General features: G+C 53.8%; 1 protein-coding gene across 1 annotated transcript in view; it reads left to right on the top strand.

The window, feature by feature from the left end:
• Obscn (obscurin, cytoskeletal calmodulin and titin-interacting RhoGEF) overlaps positions 1-12,092 on the top strand; it is a 150,599-nt gene that overhangs the window by 53,838 nt on the left and 84,669 nt on the right. Inside the window, 10 exon segments of the mRNA XM_045151723.1 lie at positions 1,325-1,600; positions 6,140-6,415; positions 7,734-8,018; positions 8,177-8,443; positions 8,536-8,805; positions 9,673-9,939; positions 10,476-10,742; positions 10,924-11,033; positions 11,118-11,271; positions 11,666-11,770. Of these exon segments, the coding sequence (XP_045007658.1) occupies positions 1,325-1,600; positions 6,140-6,415; positions 7,734-8,018; positions 8,177-8,443; positions 8,536-8,805; positions 9,673-9,939; positions 10,476-10,742; positions 10,924-11,033; positions 11,118-11,271; positions 11,666-11,770 (2,277 nt within the window).

Below are 12,092 nucleotides of genomic sequence, written 5' to 3'. Positions count from 1 at the left end.
CACAGGGCTATGGTGCTTAGTTACAAGACAGAATTACAGCAAATTGGATTTGTGGATCCTGTTGGTTTTGTGATTCTAGAATCTGTCAGCAGCCCAAGGATGGATCAGAATGCTTAGCCCCAGCACACGGGCAGGTTGTGTCTGCAGTCAAAGAAAAGAGAGTGACATGCAGAAAAGGGAAGTTAGGAAGAGACTTCCTGATGAGTTACAGCAGTTCTGTGTCTTGTCTGAACATACGACAGTTGCCTGTTTGTTACAAGAACAACTTGCTGGCTGTTCATGTCAAGGTTGGTTAGTTAGTGTTCATTACCTACAAAGGGCCCTGTAGGCCACATTTAATTTGATTTAACATACCAAGAAACCAGGGTCTCAGTGTGAACATACAATGGCACTGTCTAGTGCAAAATGAGGCCTGAACATAAACACAACCTCAATCGCCCATCCCACTCCTTTAGTCTTCCGACATCTGCACAAGGTGTGTGGAAAGGATGGCATTTACACAAACAGTGCACTGAACATTTAACTGCATGGAAAATACCATAAAAGTAGACCAGTCACATGTACCACATGAGTCAACTCCAAACAGGTTAAAGATAAAGGGTTAAAAAGTGAAGCCATGAAAATTTAAAGCAATAGCACATCCTGATAACGACTGCAGGGTGAGGGCATGGAGCCTGAGTGTGCCCACCGAAACTGAACAAGATGTGCATAGTTGACCACTTGAAAACAAAACAAACAACAACAACAAAAATAAACACAGATTTGGAAGAATCTAAGACACCGTGAAAGACGGTAAAGATAGCTCTTTATGTCACAAATCCATGCTGGATCCACAGTGTTCCACCATGCAGTGGAGCCATGACAGTGAACAAGAGAAAGATAGTCATGGAGGAGTGAGCCAGGGCCTTGGATTACGACACCTCAGAGAACACATAGGGGAGGCTACAAAGATCTCTGCCATCAGGACCCGGCAGTTGCTGCTGAGGAAAGGCTGTGGGGTCTCTTGGCCTGGTGAGAATGTGCTCTGCACAGTCCTGTGGGAGACGCTCCACGTTCACTGAGGGGAGGTGCGTGTGTGTCATGAATTGCAGATCTTTTCCTGAGGGCTGTCATGACATCCCTCTGGAACACCCCCTACAGCAGGGCAGGATGTGTGCGTAACTGTGGTTTTTGTGTTAAAAGGCTCCGAGGCTTCTCCTGGGCAGCGCGATTTCAGAGCCGGGAGGGTGTGTTGCCCTCCAGCTGTCCTGTCCTGGTCTTTTCCCGTGTGGTCTTCCTGTTCTAGATGATACCTCTGACCCAGTGTGTCCCTGTCTGTCCCCAGAGCCCAAGGTGGTGTTTGCCAAGGAGCAGCCAGCACGCAGCGAGGTGAAGGCAGAGGCTGGGGCCAGCGCCACACTGAGCTGCGAGGTGGCCCAGGCCCAGACGGAGGTGACGTGGTTCAAGGACGGGAAGAAGCTGAGCTCGAGCTCGAAGGTGCGCGTGGAGGCCTCGGGGTGCACGCGGCGGCTGGTGGTGCAGCAGGCGGGCAAGGCGGACGCCGGGGAGTACAGCTGCGAGGCCGCGGGCCAGAAGGTCACCTTCCGCCTGGATGTTGCAGGTCAGTGTTGAGACCCTAAGTTAGCCTTGTGTGGAGGTGATGACTGGATCTTACCCATGGCTGAGCCTGAGCTCTATATGTTATTCTTTGTCTCTTCACTTGTCACCTTCTCATGCCTCCCATGTGCATGCTCATGGCGAGCTAGACACAGAGCGGGCAGGAAATCACGGGAGGGTCAGCACCCTTCTTGGACACCTTGAGAGACGTTCCGGGGCAGTAGAGCTTCGTGATTTCATCCCTGCCTAGTAATAGACCCCAAAGAGGTCCGTCTTTGCAACTCAAGCAAGGCCAGGTATCCTCACCTGGGCTGTGTGCCCATGTTGCTTTGGATATTGCCGGGCTCCTAGATGCATCCAGCGAGTGCTTTCCAAGGTCACAGCTCTTTCAGTATCTCTGAGTCTGGTGAGCGAAGACTTTGCCTGCTAATCATACTCTCCAAACTGAGCTTCAGGTCAGCCAAATCTTTGCATGAGCTCTTCCCACCTTTCCCACAGAGACCTGTGTGTGGCAGTGTCTGCATTCATGTTCTGTAGGAGTGTCCGGGCAAAGAACCTGGAAGCACAGAGTTGCTGCATAGTGTCCTGTGACACGCCTCGGAACTTCGGAGTTCTGTCTTCAAAGCAATTTATTTTATTTTTTTTCAAAGCAATTTATTTATTTATTTATTTAAGAGTGACAGAGGGCTGGAGAGATGGCATAGTGGTTAAGCTCTTGCCTGTGAAGCCTAAGGACCCCGGTTCGAGGCTCGGTTCCTCAGGTCCCACGTTAGCCAGATGCACAAGGGGGCGCACGCGTCTGAAGTTCGTTTGCAGAGGCTGGAAGCCCTGGCGCGCCCATTCTCTCTCTCTCCCTCTATCTGTCTTTCTCTCTCTGTCTGTCGCTCTCAATTAAGTAAAATAAAAAAATAAAAATTTAAAAAAAAAGAGTGACAGAGAGAGAAAGAGGCAGATAAATAGAAAGAGAATGGGTGCACCAGGGCCACCACCCACTGCAAACGAACTCCAGATGCGTGTGCCCCCTTGTGCATCTGGCTAAGGTGGATCCTGGGAAATTGAGCCTCGAACCAGAGTCCTTAGGCTTCACAGGCAAGCACTTAACTGCTAAGCCATCTCTCCAGCCCCAAATTATGATTTTCTTTTGCCTTCAGTCAGAATGAGCTGCTTGAGCGATACCTCTTGAGTTGGTTATGTTTTAGACATTTGAAGGAGTGTGAAACACCCACCACATGGGCAAACTGTGAAAAGTTCACTGCTGTAACAGGAGAAACCCCGGTTGAGAAAGCAGACTCCTTCTATAGTGTTTTCCCAGCAGTTTGGACATCTGTCACTTTCTGCTGGGGTCACCTATGGGTCCGTGGGCTGGCGCTGCTTTGACGAGAGAGTTCAGCTTACAGGGTGGACTGTAGTTCCTCATCCCTCCAAGATGTGATCACATGGCACTGTATGAATGGCTTGCTGATGTGATCACCAAATGACAGACCTACTAAGGGTCTTTTTTGACAAAGGATTTGGAGGGACTATGACAAAATTTTATGCAGGTAAATTTGGAAAGTTTTGAAAAACTGGCTAATTCATTGAATACAATATCAAATCTTATATAATAAAAAGACAGGCAATTCAGTTCCAGTAACGAAATGGAGCCTAGCTTTTGAAAATGTAGTTCATCACTTTGTGGGTAAATTGTGCAAAGTATTCTGGAAAGAAGTTATTCTGGGTTCATGGTGATTTTTCTGAAGGATACAAAAGTAGATGTACTTTCCATCTCAGTTTGTGTAGATTGTACAGTATCGATACTGCAATGACTGTGTTAAAATTTGAAACCACATGCTAATTTCTTAGGAATGTAGAGAACAACGTCTGTATTGACAAAGTGAATTGGGCAGCATGCCAGGGCATTAGTGTACTGGGATGACGGCTGAAGTCTAGGAATGCAAGGTTGTTTTAATATTAGGATCTAAAAGATAATATAATCTATGACACAGATACAAAGAGAAAGAAGATCCTGTATTTTTAATAAATACATAATAACACTGCTTGATAAAAAACCTTTACATCAGGGCTGGAGAGATGGCTTAGCAGTTAAGCGCTTGCCTGTGAAGCCTAAGGACCCCGGTTCGAGGCTCGGTTCCCCAGGTCCCACGTTAGCCAGATGCACAAGGGGGCGCACGCATCTGGAGTTCGTTTGCAGAGGCTGGAAGCCCTGGCGCGCCCATTCTCTCTCTCTCCCTCTATCTGTCTTTCTCTCTGTGTCTGTCGCTCTCAAATAAATAAATAAATAAAAATACTTTAAAAAAAAAAAACCTTTACATCAGATGTAGAAAACGTAAATACAGAAAGAATCTACTCATGTGAAAAACGTACTTGTGCTGTGGGGGGCTCTGTGGTAGAGCCCCTCCCTGCAGTGGCAAGGCCCTGCCCCCCAGCACACAGCCGCTGCTCCTCCAAGGAGACATGATAAATCTCACAAGGGTCCTACGCAGAGTAGTAGGCGTCGTGCTGGACATGCAGGTGTGGAGCATTCCCCTTTCTTTGGGAGATCTCAAAGGGGCTTACACTCTCACAACCCACATCCATCATTGAACCCCAAGGAGGAGTACAAATTAAAGAAACACAGGGTGCCTCTAGCACAGGTGGCCGCACCTTTATGTTGAGGGACTAGCAAAAGGGAGTGGAAATGTTATCTTAAAAGAACTGCCATAACATTCTTGTAATTCACATTTAGTAAAACACGCTTGGGCTTCTGTTGGGGAGGGCTTGTCTTATGGAAGCTATAGAGGAAATACAAATTAGCAGTCAGGCAAGGAAAACACAGAGATGTCCATTTCTGGGACTGTCAAAGAGAAATTCTTTCGTGGTATGTGAACATTGACGAGCTATTTCCAAAGTCCAAGTGGAGCCAAAGAATTCTCAAAGAAAGGAAGAAGAACAAGAAAGAAAAGAAAGAAAGGCTTTTCATTTTCCAGGCATCAAAACTTACTTTGAAGCTCTGGAAATGAAGATGGTTCAGTTCAATGCAGACATGGCTAAACAAACCCAGGAATGGAACACAGAACCTGAAGACTGACGCAAGTGTAATCACATGCTTGTCTCCTGTGTGCCTTGGTATTGGTGTGAGACATGGAAAAGGGAGTGGGTGCCCTTAGGCAAACTGCGTTGGCCTAGACATGGGCACCCATATGCACGGGAGCTACACTTAACATGGTGCGTCTCTCACTCCACGCAGACATCTGTATCTAGCTGTGACAGACGCTGGCATGAAGGAAAAAGAAGCTCTGAGCAGAGATGAATTATTTGAGACCTCAGGGCAGTCTTACTTACACAGGATATAAACGCTCTCAGCATGAAGGATGCCAGCCCTTTTCACCTCTGCTAAAAGCTTATGTCACCAGAAGGCACCATGCAAAAGCAAAGGCACATGTGGATGGGGAAGACTCTTGCACACAGAAGTAAAGCCTTAGTGTGTGAATATGTACTGAGCAGACAACGCTGTTGACCACTAAGTCAATGTCATCCCATGGAAGACCAAGAACTAACATCTAAAAAAGTTACTTAAAAAAAAACATAAAAAGGGTTGGAGAGATGGCTTAGCAGTTAAGGCACTTGCCTGTGAAGCCTAAGGACCCATGTTCAACTCCCCAGATCCCACATAAGCCAGACACACAAGGCGATGCATGCACAAGGTCTCACATGAACACAAGGTGGAACACGTGTCTAGAGTTCGATTACAGTGGCTAGAGGCCCTGGCATGCCAGTTCTCTCTCTCTCTCTCTCTCTCTCTCTCTCTCTTTTTAAATTTTTTTAAAATTTATTTATTTGAGAGCGACAGACACAGAGAGAAAGACAGATAGAGGGAGAGAGAGAGAGAGAATGGGCGCGCCAGGGCTTCCAGCCTCTGCAAACAAACTCCAGACGCGTGCGCCCCCTTGTGCATCTGGCTAATGTGGGACCTGGGGAACCGAGCCTTGAACCGGGGTCCTTAGGCTTCACAGGTAAGCACTTAACCGCTAAGCCATCTCTCCAGCCCATCTCTCTCTCTCTCTCTTTTGCTGTCTCTCATTAAAAGATAAAAAGGCCTGTCTATTGGGCTTGCCTCAAAAAAAAAAAAAAAAAAAGCCATAAAAAAATAGAGCTACCAACTAGAGTAAGTCAGGAACAGCCCTCTATCTGGTGGATGAGGTAGGAGCGCAGATGATCTGCTACAAAAACAGCAGCTGACTATGCTCAGAGCAGGCAGTGGCAGAGCCTCGGGATCTCTCAGTCACAGTGAAGATGTGCCCTAACAAGTCCTGTGGGAAACTCCATTGCCCACGAGGGGCAGGTGCCCATGTGTCCTGACCTGCAGTTCCATGCAGGAGACTGCTCCCTACAGGAGCAGGGCAGGATGTGTGGGTGAACTGAGATGCTGGGGCTCCTCCTATGCACAGCAAGTGCAGAGGGGGGACCTGTCCTGCCCTCCAGCTACCCTACGCAGAACTTTCCCTGTGTGAAATTCCTGACCTAGACAGTGTCTCTCACCCAGTATGTCCCTGTCTGTCCCCAGAGCCCAAGGTGGTGTTTGCCAAGGAGCAGCCAGCACGCAGCGAGGTGAAGGCAGAGGCTGGGGCCAGCGCCACACTGAGCTGCGAGGTGGCCCAGGCCCAGACGGAGGTGACGTGGTTCAAGGACGGGAAGAAGCTGAGCTCGAGCTCGAAGGTGCGCGTGGAGGCCTCGGGGTGCACGCGGCGGCTGGTGGTGCAGCAGGCGGGCAAGGCGGACGCCGGGGAATACAGCTGCGAGGCCGCGGGCCAGAAGGTCGCCTTCCGCCTGGATGTGCCAGGTGGGTGTTAGTATTATTAGGGCAGGGATGCAGCTGGCTACTTAGGGGGAGTGAGAGCTTTCTGTTCAGTCCTTCCAACCCTGTGTGTGAATGGATGGGTCTTGCTGGACTCATTCCTTGGTTGGGGTCTGTGGAGACCTCTGCAGTTTTGAGTCCATTTGGTTGTTTGGGTCCTAGCCTGAGGCTGAGGAGCCGGCTCCTTGCTGGAGGTCAGGGCCTTGTCTCCGTGTTGGGTTTCTGGCAGTCCAGTTGTAGGTAGGCCCCATGGGCTGACCCCAGCTCAGAAAGCAAATCTTGGCTTGTTCCTGGGCCAAGGTGTCATGCCTCTGCTTTCTCCCTTCTCCTCCGTCCAGTCTTCTTGGCACTCACTCCTTTGAGATGGTGCCTGTACTCATTACTTTCCTCCTGGCTGTGACCAAACACAACCTCAGGAGGGATGGATTTATTTTGGCTCGTAGTTCGAGGTTTCATGGCCGTAGGAGTGTGAGGCGTCTGGTCACTCTGAGCCTGCAGTCAGAAAACAGAGGTGAATGCTTGTGCTCAGCGGACTTTCCTGTTGCCGTCCAGTCTCCTCCAGGAAGTCCATATTGGACACACACACCCCGCCCACATTCATGGTGGGTTTTCACTCAATCACACCTTTTCAGAAACTTCTTCACACACACCCAGAGGTGTAAATCAGCTGGCTGGAAGTTGCCAATTTCCTTGTTGGGCTGACCCTACCCATGAGACTGGTGAAGTATTCCAGTGCCTTGCTGGTGGTGTTGGTCCTGTACTTGTGAGCTCTGTCGCCTCCTAGAGATAGATGCATTCGTGGCAGCTGTGTCCTGACCCCAATGCCACCCCCCTTTCCTACTCTGCAGCGTGTGGTCTTTCCAAGTGTGCCACTGGATGGGGCTCTGACGGACCTTCTTGTCCTCTTCCCAGGCCCTCTTTTTCTTGATCCAATCCTCAGCCTCCCATGTCCACCCCAACCTTTTCCAAGGGACAACCAGGCCGTCCTCGTGGTCTGCCTCTTTGGACTACCAGCCGCCCCCTTAGACAAGGGCACTCTTGCTCAGGCCGTGAGCTACCCAAGTGCTGTGTCTGCCTGTGTGCTGACTCTTCCCCGGAGGGCAGGGCTGCTTGGCTTTCGAAGCTCTTGTTTGGACCATAACTAGTGGCCTTCAGGCTTGTGGTCTTAGGTAGCCATCCTGCATGACCTCTGGGACTCCAAGTGATGCCCCTTAGGTGACTTATGCCCATGCTGGCCAGAAAGCGAGTCAGCAGCTAGCTCTGTTGTTGGTACCCTCCTTCATGCCAGTTCATCTCTCCCCAGAGCCTGAGCCTGAGCCCCAAGTGCCAGAGAGGTCCAGCCGCAGGGAGCCTCTGGTGGTCAGGGAACATGAGGACATCATCCTGACTGCCGTACTAGCCACTCCCTCTGCGGCTGCTGTGACTTGGCTCAAAGATGGTGTGGAGATTCGCCGGAGCAAGCGGCATGAGATGACCAGCGTGGAGAAGACACACACCCTGACAGTGCGAGGTGCCCAGGTACTGGACAGTGCCATCTATAGCTGCCACGTGGGCACAGAGGGGCAGGACTTCCCGGTGCAGGTGGAAGGTAAGTGGGGATTAGGGGTTGGCGGTTTGGGGTCTTGCTTAGGGTCCCTGTGTCTGCCACAAGGACGATCAGGCATTGTCCCATAGCAGGACCCTGGTGGGGGCTCAGGACACTGTGGATCTGCACTGGGTCCTACTGACATTTTCTTCTTCCTGCAGAAGTGGCTGCCAAGTTCTCTAAGCCCCTGGAACCTATCACAGGGGAGCTTGGTGGTACCGTGAAGCTGGTCTGCGAGCTGAGCCCGGAGCAGGCAGAGGTGGTCTGGCGCTGCGGGCACACGCAACTGAGGGCGGGTAAGCGTTTCCAGATGACATCCAAGGGGCCTGTGCGCACCCTGACCATGTCTGGCCTGCGAGAGGAGGACGCAGGAGAGTATGTGTGTGAGAGCCGCAACGACCGCACCAGTGCACAGCTCACCGTCAAAGGTACCTGTGGGTGAGGTGGGGCGGCTCTCTGGGGAAGAGATTCATTCATCTGTGCATCAGCCAGCTCAAACAGGGCTGCTTTCTGTCTGCAGTGCCCCGAGTGGTCAAGTTTACATCCGGGCTGAGCACTGTGGTTGCGGAGGAGGGCCGTGAGGCCACCTTCCAGTGTGTTGTCTCTCCCAGCGATGCTGAAGTCACATGGCACCGGGATGGCACCCAGCTGCAGCCCAGTGAGAAGTTTCTCATGGCAGAGAGTGGTGCCAGCCGCAGCCTGACCATCGTGGACCTGGTGCTGGAAGACACTGGGCAGATTACCGTGGAGGCCGAGGGCGCCTCATCTTCTGCCGCCCTTCGGGTCCGAGGTGAGCCAGGGTTGGCAGGACTTTCGGGACAGCCAGTGTTTCCTTGTAGTAGGCGCCTTTGCCTCCTGTGTGAGCTGATGAGGCAGCCCGGTGCCTCATTTGTGCCTGTTGATCGGGTTGATTTGGGGGGGGGGGGCGCGGATATGAGATCTGTCAGCAACAGTGAGGTGACTGAGGTGGGCTCAAGGGACTGGGCAGTTTTTCTGTAGGGTAGAAGGTAGAATCCTGCAGTTGCCCTGGTGGGGGACGGTCTAAGGTTGAGGCACTCCAGGGAGACTACCTGGAGGAGGTGGGCCTCTGGTAAAGCAGGTACAGTGGGCGCCCAGAAGGAAGTGTGGACAAGCTTAGAGAGCCAGACCTCCATCTGGAGCAGTGGCAGGCAGGTTTTGAGAGGGATGTGGGCAGGTTCACCTAGGAGCCCTTGGGACATCCTGGGATTGGGAACTTCCCCCAGTTCTTAACAGGAAGGGCGCCTGGTTATAGGGTAGATGATGGTACAGTGGTTGGAGAAGGAGGGGTTGGGTTTGGAATGGCTGCATCCAGTTGCTGAAGACTGTTCCTGGTGTCTGGCCACAGTTGGGAGTCACAGGCACTCGGGCATAGTTAATCGGAGCTGAGAACAAGACGTGGGAATGGGGGGAGGGATGTAGCCTTGGTTTCCCCCGCATAAAATATACCTGTGTAGGTGAGCAGTTAGCCCTACCCCCGCGCCCCCCCCCCGCCCCCCGCGCACACACAAACACCCGTCCAGCTTGGAATACGACCTTGGGCATAGTGGGGTCTGGCTGGGTCCAGACTCAGGTGGGCTCGGGTGGGTCTGGGCCAGCGCCCCGAGTTCAGCATGGTCTCTGCTCTCCTGGGTTCCAGAGGCGCCCGTGCTCTTCAAAAGGAAGCTGGAGCCGCAGACGGTGGAGGAGCGGAGCGCCGTGACGCTGGAGGTAGAGCTCACGCGGCCGTGGCCCGAAGTGAAGTGGACGCGAAACGCGGCGGCGCTGGCGCGGGGCGGGAACGTGGAGGTGCTCGCCGAGGGCGCGCGGCACCGCCTGCTGCTGCGCTGCGTGAGCTTCGCCGACCGCGGCTTCTACGGCTGCGAGACGCCCGACGACAAGACGCAGGCCAAGCTCAACGTGGAGAGTGAGCCTGGGGGCGGACCCCGGGAGGGGCGCGGCGGGGCGGAGGACTGACCTACCCTGGGGTTTGGTCCTGGAGAGAGGAGGCGAACCGCCTCTTCACCATGGGGGGGGGGGGGCACAGGGACGTGGCCTCCGGTTGGGTGGGGGTGGGGCGGGGCCTCCCCTGGGAAAGTTAGGCCTTGGGGGCGGGACCCCTTTGCAGAGGCAAGGCCTGGGATGTGTCTTTGGTTGGGGTCGAGGGGTGGATGGGGCGGGGCCTCGCGTTGGGTAGGGACAGGGGCGGGGCTTCCTTTTGGAGTGGCAGCCCTTGAGGTTTAGGCAACTTGGGAGGAGCAGACAAGTAGGAGGGAGCAGATCTGGAGGGTCAGTCCCTAGAGGTCAGCGGGGGTTGAGAGTGAGGGGCATGGTGGCGGGGACCCCCTCCTGTGCCTTTGCTGTGTTCTGTGGTCTCATGAGCTGTGCCCACACCGTGTCTGAGGGCTGGCTTGTTGGGGGGGGGGTCTCTGTGCGCCAGCTCACTGGTGTCCCTCTCTGCAGTGCGCCAGGTCCGGCTGGTTAGGGGCTTGCAGGCGGTGGAGGCCAAGGAACAGGGCACTGCCTCCATGGACGTGGAGTTGTCTCATGCTGATGTGGAGGGTAGCTGGACTCGAGATGGCCTGCGGCTCCAGCCCGGGCCCACGTGCCGCCTGGCTGTGCAAGGCCCTATCCACATCCTCACGCTCACAGAGCTGCGGCCACAGGACAGCGGGCTGGTGGCCTTCAGGGCTGAGGGTGTGCACACATCTGCACGGCTCCTGGTCACTGGTGAGTGGGGGAGGGCTGTGTGGACCCACTCCAGTGAGCATCTGTCTCCTTCTCCGAAGTGGTTCAGGGAGGCAGTTGGGGACAGGACAGTGAGGGCCGGGAGGGTAGTCCCCTTGCGTGGCTGTGTTTAGTTCATCTGTCAGCCTCACGTCTTCCCTTACCACACTGCTTGTCTCCTCAGAGCTGCCTGTGCGCTTCAGTCGACCTCTGCAGGATGTGGTGGCCACCCAGAAAGAGAAGGTGACCTTGGAATGTGAGCTCTCGCGTCCTGTGGATGTGCGCTGGCTGAAGGTGCCTCTTCCCACCTGTCACCATGGGAACTTGGAGCCCTCTGCTGAACATCCCAGTGTCTGACCAGGCCTCTCTGCTCTACAGGATGGTATGGAGCTGCGGGCAGGCAAGGCCATGGGTATAGTGGCCCAGAACACCTGCAGGAGTCTCATCATTTACCGGTGTGAGCTTGGGGACCAGGGCATCTATGTGTGTGATGCCTCAGACGCTCAGACTTCCGCCTCCCTGAAGGTGCAAGGTGAGGCCTGGAGGGAGTAGGTGGGCAGAGCCGTTGGGTATAAGTGCATCCCTTAGCCAGGCGCCTGGCCACAAGCTATGGGGGTTTTGGGAACACCCCATGCCCCTGGGCATAGCCAGCTTTCACTTGCCTCCCCAGGCCTCAGTGTCCAAATTGTAAGGCCCCTGGCAGATGTGGAGGTGATGGAGAAGGAAGGGGCCACATTCTCCTGCGAGGTGTCCCATGACGAGGTGCCTGGTCATTGGTTCCGAGAAGCCAGTAAGCTACGCGCCAGTGACAGCGTGCGCATCCGTCAGGAAGGTACGCGGGCAGGCAGGCTGCGGGGTGATGTGGGCCAAGTCCTCGGGCTACTCCTCTATTGGAGCACTGTTGAGTGATTTCCCCTTGTCCCCAGGAAGGACACACACCCTCATCTTCCGGAGGGTACTGGCAGAAGATGCAGGGGAAATCAAATTTGTAGCTGAAAATGCAGAATCGCGAGCCCACCTCCGAGTGAAAGGTGAGGAGAGGCAAGGGGTTGACAAGGCCTTGAGGCGGGTATGCTGGGCCTTATAAGCAGCTACCCCAGGACAGGCTGGGGCGCTTCAGGACTCCTCCTCAACGAGACAACAGTGATTCAGGAAGAGGGTAGGGAATATGACCTCAGTGGGAAGAGGGCAGCAGGAAGGGGGAGAAACCCTGAGGGAGGTGAGGATACTGAACTGCACCTTGCTGGTGGTCAGTTTGCACCCAGCAGGTTGCAGACCAGCCTGTGGGGAGACATTTCACTTGGCCACCTGCTGGCCCAGGTGGGAGGTACGGGTTGTCAAGGTGGAGCAGGG

Source organism: Jaculus jaculus, chromosome 6, assembly GCF_020740685.1.
Source record: "Jaculus jaculus isolate mJacJac1 chromosome 6, mJacJac1.mat.Y.cur, whole genome shotgun sequence".
Taxonomy (NCBI): domain Eukaryota; kingdom Metazoa; phylum Chordata; class Mammalia; order Rodentia; family Dipodidae; genus Jaculus; species Jaculus jaculus.
The sequence above is the reverse complement of the archived record's forward strand: the minus strand, read 5'-3'. Positions and strand labels throughout refer to the sequence as shown.